General features: G+C 33.5%; 1 protein-coding gene across 7 annotated transcripts in view; it reads left to right on the top strand.

Annotated features, from left to right (window-relative positions):
• PDS5B (PDS5 cohesin associated factor B) overlaps positions 1 to 21,607 on the top strand; it is a 163,933-nt gene that overhangs the window by 126,942 nt on the left and 15,384 nt on the right. For 6 of the 7 annotated variants that reach the window (XM_045566941.1, XM_045566939.1, XM_045566945.1 and 3 more), the window contains exons 22-30: positions 513 to 581; positions 2,017 to 2,153; positions 5,511 to 5,634; positions 13,565 to 13,769; positions 16,085 to 16,199; positions 17,980 to 18,112; positions 18,443 to 18,562; positions 19,603 to 19,665; positions 20,261 to 20,406. In XM_045566941.1, coding sequence (XP_045422897.1) covers positions 513 to 581; positions 2,017 to 2,153; positions 5,511 to 5,634; positions 13,565 to 13,769; positions 16,085 to 16,199; positions 17,980 to 18,112; positions 18,443 to 18,562; positions 19,603 to 19,665; positions 20,261 to 20,406 — 1,112 coding nt within the window. The remainder of the gene's footprint in view (positions 1 to 512; positions 582 to 2,016; positions 2,154 to 5,510; positions 5,635 to 13,564; positions 13,770 to 16,084; positions 16,200 to 17,979; positions 18,113 to 18,442; positions 18,563 to 19,602; positions 19,666 to 20,260; positions 20,407 to 21,607) is intronic. The other variant, XM_045566944.1, reaches the window with a different exon arrangement.

Here is a 21,607-nt window from a genome sequence, read left to right as displayed (position 1 = left end):
CAGTTGCATGCTACCACACCCAGTTAATTTATTTTTATGTTTTTTTTTTTTTTTTTTTTTAGAGACAGGGTCTTGCTATGTTGTCCAGGCTGGTTTTGAATCCTGGCCTTAAGTGATCCTCCCACCTTGACTTCCCAGAGTGTTGAGATTACAGGTGTGAGCCACAGCACCTAGCCTTCGTTGATTTTTTTCTTTTTTAAAATCCCTAGTCCTTGCCATCTGCCTTAAATAATTTAATCATTAGTCTCAAAAGGGGCTAAGTAAGGGAGTATGTGCAACAGGTCCTACCATATACCTGGAAAGAACCAACTAGTGATGGATCCGTAAGTGCTGTATCTGGGTGCTAGTGAAGATATGCCTTTCCACCTTGTTTAGTCAATAGGGTTAGATGAAGTATTTTAGTCATATATAATGACTGTCACTGTAGAAGATAAGGATTTCATTCATAGACTAAGTAGTAATTGAACATGAGAATTCATATTCATGTTTTAAAGTCTTTTATTTTTGCTTAGCTTCCAGGAAAAAAGACAACTAAACTTTGGGTTCCGGATGAAGAAGTATCTCCGGAGACAATGGTGAAAGTGAGTAATATGCATAGATCTGTTGATTTTAATATACTTACTATATTGTAATACTACTAAAGTTGTTAAAATTTCTATTTCTGTCACAAAGATATGGCTGTTAAAATCACTGAAGTATTTGTATTTGTTATATGATATTATCTCACATGCTGTGAGAGTGTAGGGTAGTAATGAGAAACCTGAGCCTTGTGGCAACTGCATATAATTTAGAGAGAAAGAAAAGTTTGAAAATTGTTCCCATGTGCCTGCTTCTTAGATATCACTGTTTTAATAGCAAAAGGCAATGCTGGTTTTTATGGACATTCTCCTATTCAGTAAAGACAGTAATCCAGATTTTAAGCCTGTTCATCTATTCCATGGGATTAAATAAAAATATTTTTATTTTTAAAAAATTTAGCCTGTAATTCCTTGAATTAGTGGCTCCTCACTGATGTAGAGAGTATTGATTTATTAAAACCATCTGTGGTCTGTAGTGCACCCCCTCATCTCAATCTGCTGCCAAGGTGTGAAGGCCAGGATCAAATATATTAAATATTATTTTTCTAGTTGTAATTTCTTATAAATCCTGGCTGTGTGTGTATATTTTTATATTTCACACTATGTACTACTTTTTTACATTATTCTAGCTTCAGATTCTGATTCTATTTTTACACACCTGTAAAGCAGCCTTACCTTTAGCATCATAGAATGATGCTTGATACTTTGAGTCCTATTGTTAACCTATTTTCTTAGCATTGGTCTCAGGCAGCAGTTGGTGTAGTTATGAGCAGCACTGGACTAGAAGGCAGGCCACCTGTGAACTGTGTAAGTTCATACTTACCAGATGCCCAGGAAAGGTTCTTCAGAGTATCTTCCATGTGCCAGACACTGTTCAAGACCCACTTAGCTCCTGAACCACAGCTCTGTAGAAAGCTGAGATAATATGTACATCCTTTTAAAAAGAGGTAACATGTACTTCCTCAAAAGGGTTGTTGTAAATATTAAAGGAAGTAATAAGTGTAAAAGTACTTAAGTACTTCAGAATTATAAAATATAGTACAAATGTGAGGTGGTATCATCTCTCAGGCAGAAAAGATTGAATATAGTTAAGTTGGGAACTTAACTTTTCTGATTAGGGAAGTTAGCATGATTTTACTCTAGGTTCTAAAGGGTGGAATGCTTGCTGGGAAAACATTAAAAAAAATAATAGCAACAAAAAAAGTCTTTAGTCATTTCTTTTTCTTTTCTTTTTTTTTTTGCCATTCCCCTGGGGGTTGAAACATTTTTAATTTAAAACAAAGTTATCTTCCTATATATGTAAAAGAATAATTATTTTTATTTTCTTAAAAGCATCCATTGAAAACATTTCCTGATTTTTTTTTGTTTTAAAAAGGTTGATACGGAAATTCTTTTAAAATGTACCAATGTTTTATTTCTCAACTTGTGTTTTAAATAGATTCAGGCTATTAAAATGATGGTTCGATGGTTACTTGGAATGAAAAATAATCACAGTAAATCAGGAACTTCTACCTTAAGATTGTTAACAACAATATTGCATAGTGATGGAGACTTGACAGAACAGGGGAAAATTAGGTACGCAATTACCACTTCAGAGTTCTTTTGATTGTACAGTATTTCAACTCCTGGTGTAACTGTTGAATAATGCAGTTTCGTTTTAAAAAAATAATGTTGCTTTGTACATAGCATATATTTTTACTGTAATGTGCATTTACACAGTGTTTATAATAGCAGTCACATGTCTGGTGCAGGATACTGTTACACATTGTAAGTATTTTAAACAATAGATGCTTACTCTTGGGGACATCTAAGGTGAAAGTGTTAGTGTATCAATCAGTAATTGATGTTTCACATTCTTGTTAATAATGTCTAAAAGGAGAACAGACTGATGGAAGGCAACTTATTGAGTCTGTTTCCAGAAGTATAAATGACTGCTTATTTTAAAAATGAACATACTTTTTTGATGTGATTTTTATTTTGTTTTGTTTGAAAGATGTAGTATTGTATAGTGATTGAAAACTGAAAACGTGGGCTCTGGAACCTGAATTCAAAACCTGGCTGTGCCACTTACTAGTTTGGTGACCATTAGCAAGTCACTTTAACCTCTCAGTACCTCAGTTTCCTTGCCTATAAAACAGAAATAATGGCAATTATGTGTATGTATCTTATCTAGCTATTCATGATGTAATTAAATGAGTTAGTATATCTAAGGTATTTAAAACACTACCTAGCACACAGTAATAAACATTGATGATGGCAGTGGTTGTTATGTCAGTGTTAGCTAAAATTTAGGTTTGTCCTCTGTGTAAACACAGGTGCCATTAGTGTCACTTCTTAGTAACATAAAATAGGACAATAACTTACGCTTCCTATATCCAGTTTAAAGACCTTAATGAGAAAACATAAAAAGGTGACTGCCAGCTGCCTTCTACCTTTTTGTCTTCATTTTTATTCTCATATGTTTTGCTTATACTACACTCTTTGCATAGAATGTTAACAGTAGCACATCCTTCTCAAACAAAACAGAAAAATATAAAACTTGGTAAACTATTCATTTTGTATATACAGCTGATCTGTGTATGTTCTTATATTCTAGTTAGTTGTTTTCATCTCTCTATTCCCTTAATTTATATATGCCAATGTTTGGGACTTTATAAATAATAAGTAGGTTTTGATCTAAAATTTATATGGAATTTGAGATACTTTTGTACTGATCCAGCTTAGCCTGGTAGAGAAAAAATTTTCCCCCCACTACTAATAGATTTTGTCTCTTAAATTAATTTATTGTTTACATTATTTTATACTTATTTGCCAAATTATATTCAGCTATATAAACTTTTATTAGAGAGGTAATATACCTTAGTGGTTAATAACATGGAGGCAGATTGAAGGCATATTACACAGCTTCAAATTCAGGTTTCACCTTCCTTCCACTGTTGATCAGCTGCTTTTATTTATCAGCAAGTTATTTAATTTCTACATGTCTCAGATTCCTCATCTGTAAAATAACAACAATTTCCTTATAGGGTTTATATAAAGAATTACATATTAAAATATATAAAGTAATTGCAATGATATGTGGTATATAGTGTCAAGTAAGCTGTGTTCTATGGAACCCATATGACATTCAGGAACATTTAGGGGCTGCCTAGAGTTGGAGTAAGAATTATTTCTGGTAGAAATAAAGTAGATAGAGCCCTGGAGATGGGGGTGGGGTTCTGTCCTTTGCTTAAATAGGAAGACTGCTTTTTTGTGTGTTTCTACCTTAAACTTTTGTGTAAGATTTTACTTGAAGGAAAGTTTCCTCTGCTTTATAAAGCTAAAACCTAAAACCAAAAGTTTACTAAAATTACATGTTATGTGTTTTTTTTTTAAGAGCTTAGTGGATTAAATTAAATAGAAACCTCTTGTTTAGATGGGAGATTTTAAGGACAATTATGTAGGAAGCATCTGTTGTCCATATCTGTGGGGAAAACATCCAACAACTGGCATGTACACTCTGCACTAAGAACTATGATTTACCTATTAATAGATAGTTGGAATACTGTTAATGATGAACTGAAAGACATGTCCTGCAAGTTTAGAACCTTACTAACGTTGGCAAGCATTCATCCGTATTTTTTACATAATCCTTAGAAAGGTAAAGGAAAAGTCGTTAACCAGCTAGATCGTTAGATCTTAGAAAACTAAGACTGTCTTTTCTTTTAAATCCTCTCTAGTGCAATATATGATAAACATATATTTGTTAATATGAAAGTTGAACGATAATCTTTTACTATAGAGCTACAAAGGAAGTTCTAATTAAGGAGCACAACTTTTCCCTCCTTACATGCAAGATGCCTGTAATTCAGCTAATAAAACACCACATTAGGGAAAATTGTTTAAATGTATTTAGTAGTCTAGAATTCTATGAAGTGTGCTTCGTTTAGCAGTTTTCTTTCTGTGAACTTAAAAGGAGTGTCTTGGTAATATTTGAAAAGTTCAATCCTAGCTAAGAATAGTAATGTTTTATCCACTATACCTGCTTTTGTTATACAAAGTATCCCAAATGTCTGCATACAAAGGAAACATTTTATAAAATTTTCTAATAAATATTTTGTAAATAAAGGTACATTTTTCCACAATTTCCCATTTTTCTTATGTATGACAACTTTTGGGACATCCTGTACTTCTTCTGTGCTTAGCACAGTAGTTGTGGTTGATGTACTAGTGAATTATGACATTTTTATGTCTAATGTATAAGTAAACATATCTCCAAAAAAATCTATAGTAGAATACTTAAAACCTAATAACTAAATATGCAAATAGATTTCTACTAGGCTTGACTATGAGCTTTTTTTGTGTAAGATTAGAGAATTGAATGACTTTTAGTGACACTAGCATAGACTTATGTTTAAGAGAAGAATTGTATAATATTAGACACTATCTTCCAAAGCTAAGTGAACATAATATAGTGTTCAGTATCACTAAATTATTTTCTTAGTCCATTCAGGCTACTATAACAAAATATGATAGACTGGACAACAGAGATTTATTTCTTACAATTTTGAAGGCTTGGAAGTTCCAGATAAGGATGCAGCATGGTTGGTTTCTGGCGATGGCCCTCTTCTTGTGTTGTAGACTTTTGACTTCTTGCTGTGTCCTCAAATGGCAGAAGTGGCACACAGCCTCCCTCAGGCCACTTTGATAAGGGTGCTAATCCCATTCATGAAGGCTTCACCCCCATGACCTAATTGGCTCCTAATATAGTCACCTTAGGGTTTGAATTTTAAGATGAATCTTGGGGGGACACAAACATTCAGACTCCAGCATTTTCTCCTTTTTATTTTTTTTTACTAGCAGACTTTTTACAGAATTAGATATACAAAGTAGGAAGAATTTTATGTAGACATTTAGAAATCTAATCTATATTCATTCTTGCTCATTTTTCAGTAAACCAGATATGTCACGCCTGAGACTTGCTGCTGGGAGTGCTATTGTGAAGCTGGCACAAGAACCCTGCTACCATGAAATCATCACATTAGAACAGTATCAGCTATGCGCATTAGCTATCAACGTAAGGAAAATGGCAATATAAAATGACTTTAGATGGGCTTTGACTTTTAGGAAGAAAAGCATCCACTATGAATTTAGATCAAAATTTTGAATGCTTATGTTTTCTTTTGGAAAGTTTGTACATGAGAAACATTTCAGAGTTCTAAAACTGTCATTTGAGTTTGGGGTTGCTAACATAGTGCAGTTGATTCTTATTATTTGCAGTAATTCTCATCTCTTCCTTTCCCCTTCCCATTCCCCTTTTCTTTTTTTTTTTTTTGAGACAGAGTCTCACTTTGTTGCCCGGGCTAGAGTGAGTGCCGTGGCGTCAGCCTAGCTGACAGCAACCTGAAACTCCTGGGCTTAAGCGATCCTACTGCCTCAGCCTCCCGAGTAGCTGGGACTACAGGCATGCGCCACTATGCCCGGCTAATTTTTTCTATATATACTTTTAGTTGTCCAGATAATTTATTTCTGTTTTTAGTAGAGACGGGGTCTTGCTCAGGCTGGTCTCGAATTCCTGACCTTGAGCGATCCACCTGCCTCGGCCTCCCAGAGTGCTAGGATTACAGGTGTGAGCCACCGCGCCTGGCCCCATTCCCCTTTTCTTTTCTGTTCAAGAGAGGGTCTAACTCTGTTGCCCAGGCTAGAGTACAGTGGCATGATGGCAGCTCACTGCAGCCTTGAGCTCTTGCACTCAAGCAATCCTTCTGCCTCAGCCTTCGAATAGCCAGGACTACAGGCACGTGCCACCATGCCTGGCTAATTTTTTTAATTTATTTTTTAGAAACAGAGTCTTGCTATGTTGCCCAGCCTGATCCCGAACTCCCGGCCTCAAGTGATGCTCCCATCTTAGCCTCCTAAGTCGCTGGGAGGATGGACTTGGGTGGCACTGTATCTGGCTATTTGCCGTAGTTTTTTTTTCTATAAAATTACTACAGACATTGAATCAGGAATACTTCGATTGCTCTTAAGGGAAATACAAGCATAGGTTCCTTCAAGCCTCTGGTCAAAACATTTTTGTCAATCACTTAATACACAACCTTGTTTTGTGTTTCTGTTTAAAGACACCGTTTCATTAACATTGAATTCACAGTCAACAGAACTATAACTCATGCCTGAACAAAGCTTATCTAGCACATGCATTTTTTCTGCAAGGAATATGACACCCTTCTTGTGCTTTGAAACACTGGACAGCACTTTGTCACTATGCTTGAGAGCCATTTTAGACAACAGATAAGCCAACAGGCACAAAAATGTGAAAAATGTGGTACTAAATAGACCGCAAAAAGGACACTTTACTTATGGTACCAGAGCTGAAACAAGAAGGCAGAGTGTTGCCTTCTTTGACCTCAGCTGGGAATGTGCACGTCTGGCTACTCAGTTATTTTGCTGCTCTGTGCCTTTACTTTGTACATGACCAAGAAATCACTTCAAGTATTTATTTTTGTGTTAAAAATAAGTTTTAGCCAGTAGACAAATTCCTAAATATGGAATCCACAAATAATGAGGATTGACTGTACATATTTCGTTCCTAAAATGAAAAAAATGTATAGAAATTTATAGTTTTCTGAAGACATGGCATAGACTAATTTCAGATTGAAAGCATTCCTTACTAGCATTATTACTCAGTAAGTTAAATTTTCAAATTATGAATAGCGGTACAATACTTACGGATTCATATTACGGTTTTATGGATTTCTTAGAGTACCTTTATGTTTTAACTATATCACTTTAGAAGTTTTTAGAGAGAAAATTAAAGAAAAAGGGCTTTTATAATAGTAAATATGATTCTAGTATGAGTTTTTCATTTATATTTTGGTTATTTTACACATAATTTTTCTGTCGTTTTCCAAGTAGTCTTAAGAATTTATTTCAGGGATCACTGTAATTCTTCTCTCCCTCTCTCCTGTTCCTTCTACTGCTTATTTAAAAATTGCTGCTTATTTATAACCCCTAGACACAATTTAAAATTTAAATTTAAAAATAGGTGTATTTTTAAATTGTAATCATTTTGTCAATTTCTGGTAGTTCACTCTTAAAACAGCTATTCCAAATCCTGTATTTTAGTTTTGTTGCTGTTTAAACAAGACCATTTGAGCAATGAGATTTTGGGAAGCACCTAACTTCCTGGTCTAGTTTCCTTATTTAATTTTGTAGATAATTTTATTTTGTAAGAAACTGAAAATTGTTTAAAATAAATATACATTTCTTAGAAGAAAGCAACCCATGTAAGTATGTTTTTTAATTTATAAGACTTGCAATCTGTTGATTTATTAGGTTCTTGGTTTGATATTTCTTAGACTATTGGTACAATCATTATTGAAGTGTAAATTAAAAGAAAAACAGTGTAGAAATATATAAAAAGAGATGGACTCTGAAACTTACAGTATATACAAGTTATGTGCCAACCATTAGTTAAATGTTATATGCAAAAGTATCAACACTTACTGACTTCTAGAGACTGTTTTCTAGCATTATATTAAGACATTGCCACTTCAAGCACCAAATTCCAAAGGTGAAAGTTCATATGGCCTAAGCTTTAAGATTGCTTTGGAATTCTGTTCACCATGGAATGTGTGCTAATGGTTAAAAGTCAGTTATTAGCATCTTCTCACAGCTTACAAGCATGTCAAGTTACCCCATTCTAAAGAAAACTTTTCTCTATTTCTGTTATTCCTTTAAATCATGTCTGCCTCCTGTTTTAAAACTTCCAAACTTCAAGGAAGTGTAATGTATATATTTGTCTCTCCTATCCTCTCTTCTCTACATATATTTTGGTATTTGCCTTCATTGTTTCCAAAAATGCCCTATTGAAGTCCTAAAATCCAGTGATCTTATCAGTCTTCATTGCCCTTTCTATATCATTTGACTCAGCTTATTACTCCTTTAATTCTTGAAACTCTCTTGTTTGGTTTCTGTCTCTTGATTTTTTATCTCCTCTGACTACATTTTCTGGCTCTTCTTCTTTTTCTTGAAATATATGTATTCTGTTAGGATCTGTCAAGGATCAGCTTCAACACTTACACATTCTTCTTTGGCCACCTCATCATCTATGTGAGTAGCTACTGTACTAGCAACATTAAGTTTTTTTTAAGTCTCTGGTCCCACTTAAATGGGACAGATTTTTCAAACTTCTGTGTTTTGTGAATATAAAACGGAATTTATAATATCTCTCAAGTTTATTATTCTCTCTCAACATGTAGAGCCTCAATAAGTGTTAAATAAATCTGGATGACATTTCTTAGACCTAAAAGCATGATTTATATTTGACTCTGTGTGTCTGTGTACCTTGTTGGAAAAGTTGCATATACTTTTGTCCTTTGATACCCATTATATCATTTTTATTCATACCTTCCTAACCATTCTCATTGCTCTAACCATCACTAGTTTTCAAGACTATTGTGAGACTTTTATTGTTGGATAAATTTCCCTAATCATAGTTATGATAAGATTATTCCCCTGTTCAAAAAATAGGGGCTCATACTTGTAAAAAGAAATCGCACATATTTCACAACCTGACATTTGAGTCCCTCTAATATATGGCCCTAAATATGCATCTTATTTAGCACACTACCCTTTACCTACCCTCATTTTAGTGTAGCTGAACAATTTTCTTTTTCTTTTATGTGCCCTGTATTTTACTGCCTCTAATTTTATTCTCGCCCTCCCATTTTCATACATTCAGCCAACCCTTTCTGCAAATCAAAGCTCAAACACAATCTTCTCCACAAAACTTGCGCAGATTGTTTTAGCTGGAAGTAGTCTCTCTCCTTTTAATTCTCTATGGATTTTATCTGCAGTTTTGTGATATATGCAGAACTTTGCATTGTGCTTTAGTTACTTGTATTCATGCGGTTTATTTCTTTTGAGTTGAGGCTCTTCAAAGGCAGTGTTATATCTGGGAGGCCCTTGTCATGTATTTGAACAGAAAGTAAATTTGGAGGAATGGAAACTCAATATACGAATCTTAACATAATTTAATAATTGCTTAGGTATTTTAGAATTTGGAATTCAGTTCATGAAAAATTGACTCTGTACTGCTATGTGCTGTACATTGTTCTAGGTTCTGGAAATACAAAGATGAGTAAGTCATTGCTTCAGCCCTCAAGAAGCTAACAACCTATTGGGAGAACAGAAAATATAGATAAGTGTTGACAATACAATGAGATACACAAAGTATAAATGAACTTTTTACAAGATACTGAAAGTAATTCTGAGGATAATTTGTACTAGAAAAGGCTACTAAAAGTGAATTTGCTTAAGGTAAATTAGACTAAATTTAACCTAATTTAAAATGAATTTCATAGCCATTAGTGAATAAAAGCTTTGACTGGAACTTTATTTTGCGGGGAGGGGTGATCTTTGTAGTGTAAACACCATCTGCTTTTTTTCTTACATTTAACCAATAATTTTTTATAACCATAGCCATGAAAGTATCAACTGTTTTATTTTTTGAGTGCATTTTTTTAGTAAAATTGTATTACTCTATTATTTACTTGATTTTATAACATAGTCAAAAAGATAATCTTTATAAAAAAAACTGAAGACTTCCTCAATTCTAAGTAGCATCTTTTAAAATTCTTTATTCAGATGATTCTCTTGAAGTACCTATATGTCATCATTCCTGTCAGTTTTCTCTTCTTCAGTTATATGTTAGTTGCCTTGCCTGTGATTTGACAGTTCTCCTCCAATATCATTTTAATTACTTTTTGAAAACCTGCTACATTTATGATAATTCACAGACTGACATTGCAATTAATTTGCATTGTATTGGATCCTGAATGATTAGTGAGAGAGACAAAAATATGGTCTTGGTTGAAGATATTATCAAAGTAGGGGGCAGGGATATTTGAGTAGAGATTTTTATTTTTTAATATTTATTTATTGATAGATAGATAGATAGATAGATAGATAGGGTCTTGTTCTGTTGCCCAGACTAGAGTGCAATGGCATCATTATAGCTCACTGCAACCTCAAACTTCTGGGCTCAAGTGATCCTCCTGCCTCAGCTTCCCAAGTAGCTGGGACTACAGGTGTGTGCCACTACATTCAGCTAATTTTTCTATTTTTAGTAAAGATGGGGTCTTGCTCTTGCTCAGGCTGGTCTTGAACTCCTAACCTCAAATGATCCTCCCTCCTTGGCCTCCGAAAATACTGGGATTACTGGTGTGAGCCACTGCACCTGGCTGAGATTAATTTTTTAATGAAAGACCTGTTCATTTATGAGTACATTTGTGATATGTTGATTTTTACTCATTCAGTGATATTTTTGTAATAAATAATTGGATAATAAAGACTCCACTCCCCCATGGGAGTAATACTTGAGAAGGAGCGAGTTAACTTTTAACTTTGTTGAATGGGAAGGTAGAAAACAGAAAATATTTCTGTGAAAGCCAGATTGCTTCTTTAAAAGTGGGTGTTTGGTATTATAATAAACTTATAATAAAATTCAAAATAAATGAGAGATATAAAAAATAAGGACTTAAAGATAAGGACAAGATATTATGACTGAGGTTTTGAAAAAAAACTAAATGATCATTCTAGGTAGAAGAAATAGTGTAAATAAAGTTACATTAATGTGAAACACACCGCACCTTGTGTCAGTTGGTGGAGTGTAAGGTGTGATCATGAAGGTCTTCGTATGTCACTTAGAAGTGTTTGAATGGTAATCCTTAGACTATCACAGATATATATGTATAGGAAAAAGCATAGTATATGTACAGGTACTATCCCCAGTTTCAAGCATCCATTGGGGGTCTTGGAATGTATCTCCCATAGATAAGAGTACTGTAGTTGAGAAAAAATTCTGATCATCTGTATGCCAGGTATCGTATTAGACTTAGAGAGACAAAGATAAATAAAGACATAGTTCTTGTCTTCAAAGAACTAGCACCAATGGGTAAGACAGACATAAATCAATCATTTTAATACTATATACTAAATGCTATACTGGAGATACATACAGAGTGCTAAGATAGCACAGAGGTAGATGCAGGACACAGATTACACACTGCTTTCTGGCAGATATATGAGCTGTCTTCAAGGATGAGTGGGACTTAGCTAGGAGAGTAAGGGTGAGTAGTTTAGGAAAGAATACTAGTGTGAAGTAAGCAGGTATAGGGGTAATAAATAACTTGGTTTAATTGTAGAACTAAAAGTAATTTGGTGTTTCTGAGGGTAATTTCAGAGTTCTCTTCTCTTCTCTTCTCTTCCCTCTTCCCTCTTTCTTGTCTTCTTGTCTTTTCTTTCTTTCGATGATATCTTACTGTGTCTCCCTCAACCTTCTGAGTAGCTGGGACTACAGGTGAGCACCACTGTGTCCAGCTAGAGTTATGCGTTTACTCTGAATAATTTTTTCAGATAGAAAACTCGTGATAGAACAAAAATGTATAAATTGGACAGCAGCTTTATCTTGCTTGGTAATGACAAAGCCACATATGAGATACTGTTTAAGTTTTAATTTTTCTATCAGCTTATTAATTATGGAATGTCCAGTTTCCTTAAGTACTAAGTTTGACAGTTGGTATCTCTGACATTGCACTTTGACACTTCTTGTTTTATTTCAAAGTTTTTTTAGAGCAATTTTTGTGAAATCATGGACAAGTGAAAATTTCATATTATTTTCAAATGAGTTCTATCATGAAACCAGTGTAGCACCTCGAAATATAAATGAAGTGTTTGGGAAGAATGTGGCTACACATAGTATGTCGATGGTTTGAGAAATTCCATTCTGGTGATTTTAATCTTGAAAATGAGCTACATATGCAACCTTGAGACCAAGGTGGATAATGATGAGCTGAAAGCTGTAGTGAAAGTGAATCCACCTCAACTGACGCGTGAATTAGCAGCAAGGTTTGACTATTCCTACAATATTGGACCATTTGAAAAAAATGGGCAAGGTTAAAAAAGAAGCTGGGTAGATGGGTTCTGCATGAATTAGACAAGCATCAGAAGAGAAATCATGTCAAAGCTTGCCTTTCTTTGCTGTCACCACATAAAGGTGAACCATTTCTATACCATATTGTTAAGTGTGATGAAAAATGGATTCGTTTGACAATTGCAAGCATTCAGCACCATGATTGGATAAAGATGAAGTGCCGAAACACAGTCCAAAACTGAATAGTCATTAAAAAAAGCTAATGGTGTCTGTTTGGTGGTCCAGCGCTGGTATTATCCACTACAGCTTCATGAAACCTGACCAACTGATTACAGTGATGTCTACTGCAACCAACTGGATGAAATGATGCTAGCCATTAAGCAGTGGACATTGGTCAGTACAGATAGGCCAATCCTCTTGTAAGACTGCATGTTGCAAAAAACAACACTGCTCAAACTACAGAAGCTGGACTTGGAAACTCTCTGTCATCCACTGTATTCACCAGACTTTGAATCACCTGACTATCACTTCTTCCAGGCTTTGGACCACTTCTTACAAGGAAAAATATTCAATTTTCAACAAGCTGTGGAAAACGCCTTTCACAATTTCATCACCACTCATGTTTCAGGCTTTTTTGCTGCTGGCATAAATGAGCTACCATTAAGATGCCAAATTGTGTCAATAGTTTAGGCACAAGCTTTTATTAATCGTACTGCTTCTCGTTTGAGATATAATAAACTATACTTTTGATTTGAAATCAGACATTTCATAGTTAATGACTCAGTAGCTTATTTAAATTGGGATGGATATATGTTTACCAGTATTTCCTGTTTTAAAAGTACATTTATTTTCTTACACATGTAACTGGTAGTTACTAGGGTCTAGGTGAATACTGCAGCTTTGAAATTAACTTGAGTCACAGCATCTCCCTCTTGTAAGCAATGAAGCAATGACTGTAGATTAACTTGCCGCTGTTTACCTTTCTCTTTACTTGTTATAGCAGATTTCATATTTGAAGTTGTCACTCTTTGCTGCCATGTAGATAATATCTGGAATAATTATATCTTTACAGGATGAATGCTATCAAGTAAGACAAGTATTTGCTCAGAAACTTCACAAAGGCCTTTCCCGCTTACGGCTTCCACTTGAGTATATGGCAATCTGTGCACTTTGTGCAAAAGATCCTGTAAAAGAGAGAAGAGCGCATGCTAGACAATGCTTGGTGAAAAATATAAATGTAAGACGCGAGTATCTGAAGCAGCATGCAGCTGTTAGTGGTAAGCATATAGGAAAATGAAAAGTATACTTTGTCAACCTGACAATTGCAGTTTTATATAATACAAAATGGTATAGTATTATTTATTATATTCTAATTGGCACTCACTAAGAAGTTACCATTTTTCAGTAACTGTTTTCATTCAGTATAGGTCATTTTAAAAATATAAATGTATGAGTATTTAAATATCAACCTGTGTCTCTTTACGTAAATGAATAAATGGCCAAGGAAAATAGTGACATTGGAGGTACTTTTAATAGAATAGTAAAATTTGTATGCTTATACAAATTATCCAAATACTATCTTTTAGTTTTAAAAAAGTACATGTCTTTGATCTTTGCTGTTTTTTCTTATCTGTAGCTGACATTAATATCAGTGCTTGCATGTTTACTTTTCATCTGCTCACTTTAGCCCATCGAGGTTAGTTGGTATGCCTCATGACTTCTATGGCTTGTTTAACAAACAGCATTAAAATCCATCCACTTATCCAAGTCAGAAATCAGAGGCATTCTTCATACCTTTTTCCCCCCCTCTCATCCATCATCAAATTCTATTAATTCTTCTTCCAAATGTCTTAAACATCTATCCTCTACTCTTCTTCCTTGCTATATTTCACTTGGGTTTTTGTATACACTGTCTCACTGTTGTAAGTGTTCCCCTGTGTTCTCCTACCTCTAACTCACCCCCACACTGTGCCACATGGCTATCAAAATTGTCCTTCTAAAACAGATCAGATCGTATCACTTCCTTGCCTGAAATCCTTGTTAATTCTCCATTGCTCATAGGGTAAAGTTGAAATGCATGCTCAGTCTGAGTTTCGTGCTTTCTCTCTATCCATTCCCTAAAATGAACTCTGTGATCCATGTGTTCTAGATTACTTGAAATTTGTGCAGCCATCTTTTTTCTCTGTTGTCAACTCTATCTGGAAATTTCCTGCCCCTTGCAGACAAATAAATAAATGAACAAAAACCAAGGAGCGTGTTTTGCACCTTTTGAATCCTTTAAAATATAGTTATTGCTGTTACTGCTCATTGTGACCCTCTTTCTTTCTCTTTTTTTCCCTTAGAAAAAGGTGATGGTTCTGCATTCACATCCCACCTCTGCCATTTAGTGTTTATGTTTGGGATGGTTACTTAATCTGTGCCTTAGTTTCCTTATTTGTAAAATTGGTATAATTATACTCATTTCCATGATTGTTGTGAGAATTGAAAAATTATATGTATAAAGCATCTATCATAATGCATGGCCCAAAGAAGTACTTAGTATGTGTTAGCTATTCTTATTTTAGAGCACTTTTCACATGAAGTATAGCTTCTGTCTCTGTTGGTGCTTAGTGTAAACTCTTTACCCGTCTTACTCATCTTTATATTTTTAGGTTCCAGTATAAGCCTAGAACATAGTAAATACACTCAATGAATATTTTATGGAATTTAATTTTAATTTCACTGAATTATGAATCTTGTTACTTTTTTTCTTTTGTGCCTGGCTTGAAATGAATGGTGTTACACACAAATCATTCTCTGCAAGTTCAACAGTAGAAGTAAAGAAAATTTGATGCATTATTGACACACATGATATTACCTACCAGGTTAAACATCTGTTTAAATTTTTATTTTGAAAATAGGAAATATAAGTGGAAATTGTCCAGAATATGATACCAGTGTTTTTATAAATACATACCCTTTATTAAACTTAGTTAAGGTTACTATTCTGACCTCTCTAACAGAATGTGCTAATCTCAGTCAACATATAAAAATATTTGAATTTAAACTAAAAAGATGTTTTTTGTTATTTAAAATGCCCCAGAAACTCTCAAGTCCACTCCTTTGTATCTGTTCTTCTGTTAAAAATAGTATCAAACATTGCTTCCTAATTTTGTGCCATACTGACTCTGATTCACTATAAGTTTTTCATTTTGCTCAGAAGCTTACAAAGAGAATGTTAAACATAGGGTTGCTCATAATAACAGAAAAAATAGATCTTGTGTCTCTCAATAATGAATATGGTTTGTTTGGGTTCACTTTTTCCATATGCATTTTAGAACTGAAATATTTGCCTTTGTAGCCTCAGCCCATGGTGTATTTAGTAGGCATTTCAATAATGGACATGATGGATGAATGAATAAACTATCTAATTTATCATGAACCTTAACATGGTATTTCAGTATATTTTTCTTATAGCCATACTCTGATTAACTCTTGGGATACAGGAAATACAGTATGAAAGAGAGAGTGTCTAATATTTGGCTTTCTAACCTGGGTGTTTTTGTTTTGTTTGTTTTTTTCTTTTTCTTTTCTTTTTTTTTTTCTTTTTCAGAAAAATTATTATCTCTTCTACCAGAGTATGTTGTTCCATATACAATTCACCTTTTGGCACATGACCCAGATTATGTCAAAGTACAGGATATTGAACAACTTAAAGATGTTAAAGAGTAAGAGTTTTTCCATCCCATTTTCATATTTTCTGAAAGTTGTTTTTTCCCCCTTAATGTTGATAATGGGATCTCAATTCTAATTAGTTTATGGGTGTAGTTTATTTCTTAGGTATTTAAAGTTCTTTCCTTTATTTGCTCTTATTTGTCTTTTTTATACCATCTCTTCATGTTACATTTTTTAATGTATTTTATAATTTTCTAAGACTTAATTAAACATAATTACTGTACTTTAGTTCTATTTCTCTACTAGTCTCATGTTTCTTTTCTATTGAAATAATCCATTAAAAGGTTCCATTTCATTTTTTATCTTTTCCTACCTTCTGAAATTGTAGATTTAAAGTGAGTTGAATTAATAATTTCCTTTACCTGTGTAGTAAGCACATTTTTCTTTGCAGTAACTGTCTTCCTCCATAGGAATAGAGAATGGTCTAATTTAATAATGGGCCAAGTTTATAACTAGGGAACTTCTCCCACTCAAGACTTGATTGGTGATTCTCTAATTAAAGTTTATGACATTTGTAATTCTTTTAAAGATTGTTGTTGAAATGCTGAAAACACTATACATGTCATGTTGTGGAATAGGAGAATATAGTAAGCTTGAGTCCCTGGTCTTCCTTCTGTTACAATAAAAGATGACCTTTGTGGTTTTGAATCAATTAATTTATTATGCCTTTAGCTTCCTTATTAAAGGAAAATAATTCTTTCTTGATTTATAGAAATATTTTCCAGTTAAATATTTGAGATACCTCAGGAGAATAAAGTCAAATTACTGATTACTTCTCATAGCAAGGGAAAAAGCAATTACTCTTTTTTGCCACAGTTTCCATTTTTTAACAAAAATAATGCAATTAGTTCTCCCAAAATGAGTTCTATGTTAGAGTGATTATAGCTAATAAAAACTTCTGGCCATCTCTCTCTATCAGAGAACATTGGTTTTTTAAAGTAGAGAAAATATCTTTTAGAATTTATTAGACATTTTGGGCTGTATTTCTAAATTGCCCCGATATAGTCATGAGTAGTCTCCATTCTATCAGAGAGCCGCTGTAGAAGAACATATTCTATATTTGATATTTTAAAGGTTATTTTTTCTATTCTAGGATAATGCCTTGCTTCGTATTTCTTTCTCTTCCTTCTCCTGTTACTTGTCTCCTCTATGTATCAACTATAACTCTGTTTCTGTCTACATAATACATAGACAAAGCACTTTTCATTTTTTATTAAATAGAATTTTATGTAATTAACTTTAAAACTATGCTACTCAAACTTTTTAATTTTTCCCTCATTAAGCAGAGATAGCATGTGTAGTTGTCAACTATGACTTTTTCCTCTCTATTGATGAAGATTCTTAGCTATTTAGTTAAGATTCTTAGCTATTCTCTTGAAGACTTCCCATGAAGACTACAGTCAGTCTTGCATATCCATGGCCTCACTTTATTCAGAGCCCAACTATTCTTTTAGGGAGTCTTCACTTCCTGTCATAGCTAGGGGTGAAGATGACTTCTTTCTTTCCACCATTTATGTTTCTTTTTTAACCTGCTTCCTTGGGAAATTTAGTGAGACTTTGAGAAGGGTCTTACAAGCTTACATCTGCATTGCTGATGTGTTGGTATATGTATGTATGACATATCCTTTTCTCCTGCTGATTTGTAGCTGCTTATTTTAATTTTTTTCTCCTCTTAAGAGTTATAATCTAGGTTCATTGTATTTATATTTAGAATTAGTTTGTGTTAAACAAAGATTATTTTTCTTCTATGTTTATTTTTTCTTGTTTTTTTAGATGTCTTTGGTTTGTTCTGGAAATATTAATGGCTAAAAATGAAAATAACAGTCATGCATTTATCAGAAAGATGGTAGAAAATATTAAACAAACAAAAGATGCCCAAGGACCAGATGATGCAAAAATGAATGAAGTATGTAGTTCTTTATAAATAATTATGGTTCCATGTTGATTTAAACATTTGGGTCTAGAGTATGAAGTGAATGTAGTATTTATAGGCAATGTTAAATAATTTTTTCTATTAGTATTTCTATTAGTAGTAATTAGAATTACTAATGTAGAGTTAGTAGTAATTTTATTAGTAGCAACTAATGAAAACAATACTGTAAGCTAAAATGTTTACACTGACTATTGCTTTCATTAGTTTACTATTTAGACTGGATGCATGTTCTAGAATTACTCCTAATTTACAGAGTCTAGGATGCCAACTTAAGTACCTAATTTTTAAAAAATACCATTGCAGAAACTGTACACCGTGTGTGATGTTGCCATGAATATCATCATGTCAAAGAGCACCACATACAGTTTGGAATCTCCTAAAGACCCAGTCCTACCAGCTCGTTTTTTCACTCAACCTGACAAGGTAGTTGCTTTAGAATTTGTGTAAGTTGAAATAAAATGCATTCTCAGCACTAGGTTTTGGGAAGATGAGGAGGTATCAGTATCAAGAGCTGGCCCACTGCTGTTGAACTGGAAAGATTACTATGAGTCTTAAAAATGTGGTTCAAGACCAAAATATGGGCCAAACTGGAGAACACAAATAAGGCTCAGAGATTAGTTAGGATGATCTAGTAGTGTTTATGTTTAGTTTTTAGCCAGTCTGAAGACACAGGCAAAAATGTGATTAAAACATGTGTATTTGTGGATTAATGGCCATTGTCCAAAATGGGAAGGAGAATGCTGATAGAGATACAGTTTGGAGTTAAAAGTCCTTGATGGGGCATAAAATTGGTATGGGGAAACAAGTTTAGAACAGACACTGGAATATGCCCAAGACCATAGGAACACTGCAAGATGTTCCCAAACTACTCTCCAAAAACTCAAGTGTTGTGTGAGATGTAAAAGGTATTTTCCACAGTCCTTCTTACTCCCTCATAATTTATCTAATCCCTCATAATTTTTGTCTGATCACATTGAGTAACAGAGTCTGGAAACCACCACTATTCTCTTCTGGTTTTTGAAGCAAAATGCCAATTACAGTCTTAGCAGTATATAGGAATTTGGAACAGCCTTGTAGGTTTACTCAGTAGCTAAGATGGCTGTCTATTTTTAAGCATTCACCTTTGTTTGAGCAAGATAACAGGAGTGTATGTGGTCTCTTCCCTGGAGGGTTTTATTACGGAAGCATGTGTTTTCTGATGTGCTCTTAGAGTGCTAGCATGTTAGCACTCGAATATGTTTTGTTAACATTACAGTTGGTAGGTGGTTAGTTTAAGCTTATTAAAGCAGTTAAAATCAGTGACTGAAATTTTGTGTTTAAACTCATTATTTAGTTTAAATAAGTATGTACTTTATTATGTACTTTAAAACAAAAAACTGCTCTATGCTTTGTTGGCGTTTGAACCACCTCATAGATACAGTGTTTTAATATTCACTGACTACTTCTTTTTCCCTTGCTTGTAGAATTTCAGTAACACCAAAAATTATCTGCCTCCAGAAATGAAATCGTTTTTCACTCCTGGAAAAGTACGTTTTGAGAATCATTTTAATTTTTATGTGGTAGTTTATTTTAGTGTGAATTTTGGCATATTTGAAGAAATATTACGTATTTCTTCAAAAATTTGTGTATCTCGAGGTAGAAAATATAATTATTTAGCTATCTTCCATTTACTGGTAAGAAATAATTATATTTACTAGATAGATGTAAGCTGAGATACACAAACTTACTTTTTAGCTTGTATTAAAGCCCAAGGAGACCTTGATCCTTAGATTTCTTATCCTAATATCAAGATAAAAATCTTTAAATAGAAAAGCATCATTTTATGTCCTTCGTATAGCAAGAGTTTATCTGTTTTCATTGTTGACTATACATTATACTTGTTCTCACTTTCTGTGTAAACCTTTTCGTCCAAATAAATAAGAAACTCAACTATAATACTATATATATAGTTTTTAATTTGTTCAAGTGATGTTCGATTTGTAATTCTTATTTTGTTTAAGGATTGGGACATTTTTTATGATTTGTATGTGAATACCTTGATAGAGATGTTAATTACGGTTCTTTACATGTAAGTTATTTTGGCTTTTCCTAATAAAAAGAGATGTACATTTCTCATTTCAGCCTAAAACAACCAATGTTCTAGGAGCTGTTAATAAACCACTTTCATCAGCAGGCAAACAATCTCAGACCAAATCATCACGAATGGAAACTGTAAGCAATGCAAGTAGCAGCTCAAATCCAAGCTCTCCTGGAAGAATAAAAGGGAGGTAAGTATTGAAATAGCATACTTTACATTTAGGATTCCAGCAAGGCTATGAGATCTAAAATAATGTAAACCAAAACATTTCATGTCAGTGAATGGAAATGAATGCATAACTTAACTTTCCCATTTAACATTGGTAGTCACAAGTTCATGTTTATTTGCTTGCTCATTTTGGATGGGTGCTCAGTCTTAGCCTTTCATACTTTAGCTTCTTGGGGTAATCTGTGTTAGTACACATAAACTAGTTTCTAACCTCAGTGTCTGGCAATTGTAAAACTCTTATATTGTGGTACACACATACAGTGGAAAACCTAGTCATTAAAAATGATGGGGGCTGAGTCCGCATGGAAGAGTGTCCACAACACATTATTGAGTGATAAAGGCAAAGTGTATAAAAGAGTATTATGGTATCTTTAAGTTTTGAAAAAGGATTTATATTCACATTTTTAATATATACATAGAAAGTTTTTTGAAGAATATACAAAATCTTACCATTGTTTATGGTAACCTAGTATAGGAGGGAGATTATTGTATACTTTTTGGTATAGTTTGAATTTCTTTCTACCATGTATATTTACAAACTCTTTGTTTAAATAGTTCTAAAAATGATTCTTTTTTTCTTTTTTAAGGAATAATAGGAAAAATAATTAACCCTTTCACTGATTTTAACATAAGTGCTTAAGACACCATTTGTTAGCAGGGTATTGTATGGAGCTCAACTGCCACTATTTGGGGGTTTGCCAAGTTATTATGAAAGACTGTGCTATCTTTTGCATTGTTCGTAACCAATCAGTAAAGAAAGGAGGAGACATTCTAAAATATCTTACCAATTTCCTTATTTTGAATAAATTTTGAATGATATATAGTATGATAGAAATAGAAGAAAAAATTACATGTATAGCTTTTATTTTGTTTTAAATTCCTGTATTAATCATAACTTTTAGTAGCTAATACCTACGTGACCCTTTAGCTGTATCAGTTGGACATTTTCTAGCAGATGGTCTCATATGTAACATGACCAAAAGCATTTCCATCAACTTATTTTTTAAATTACTGGGTTTTCTCCTTGAATTCCTGTTATAATCAAAAGTGATCTAATTTACCCAATAATGTAGGCTAAGAGTCTCAAAATTATCTTGATTCTTCCTCCATCTATATTTGTTCAGTTGCTAAGTTTTGCCAATTTTTGTTCTATATAATGTTTT

This window comes from Lemur catta, chromosome 13 (genome assembly GCF_020740605.2).
Source record: "Lemur catta isolate mLemCat1 chromosome 13, mLemCat1.pri, whole genome shotgun sequence".
Classification (NCBI taxonomy): Eukaryota; Metazoa; Chordata; class Mammalia; order Primates; family Lemuridae; genus Lemur; species Lemur catta.
Note: the sequence above shows the minus strand (reverse complement) of the source record. Positions and strands in the feature narration are given on the sequence as shown.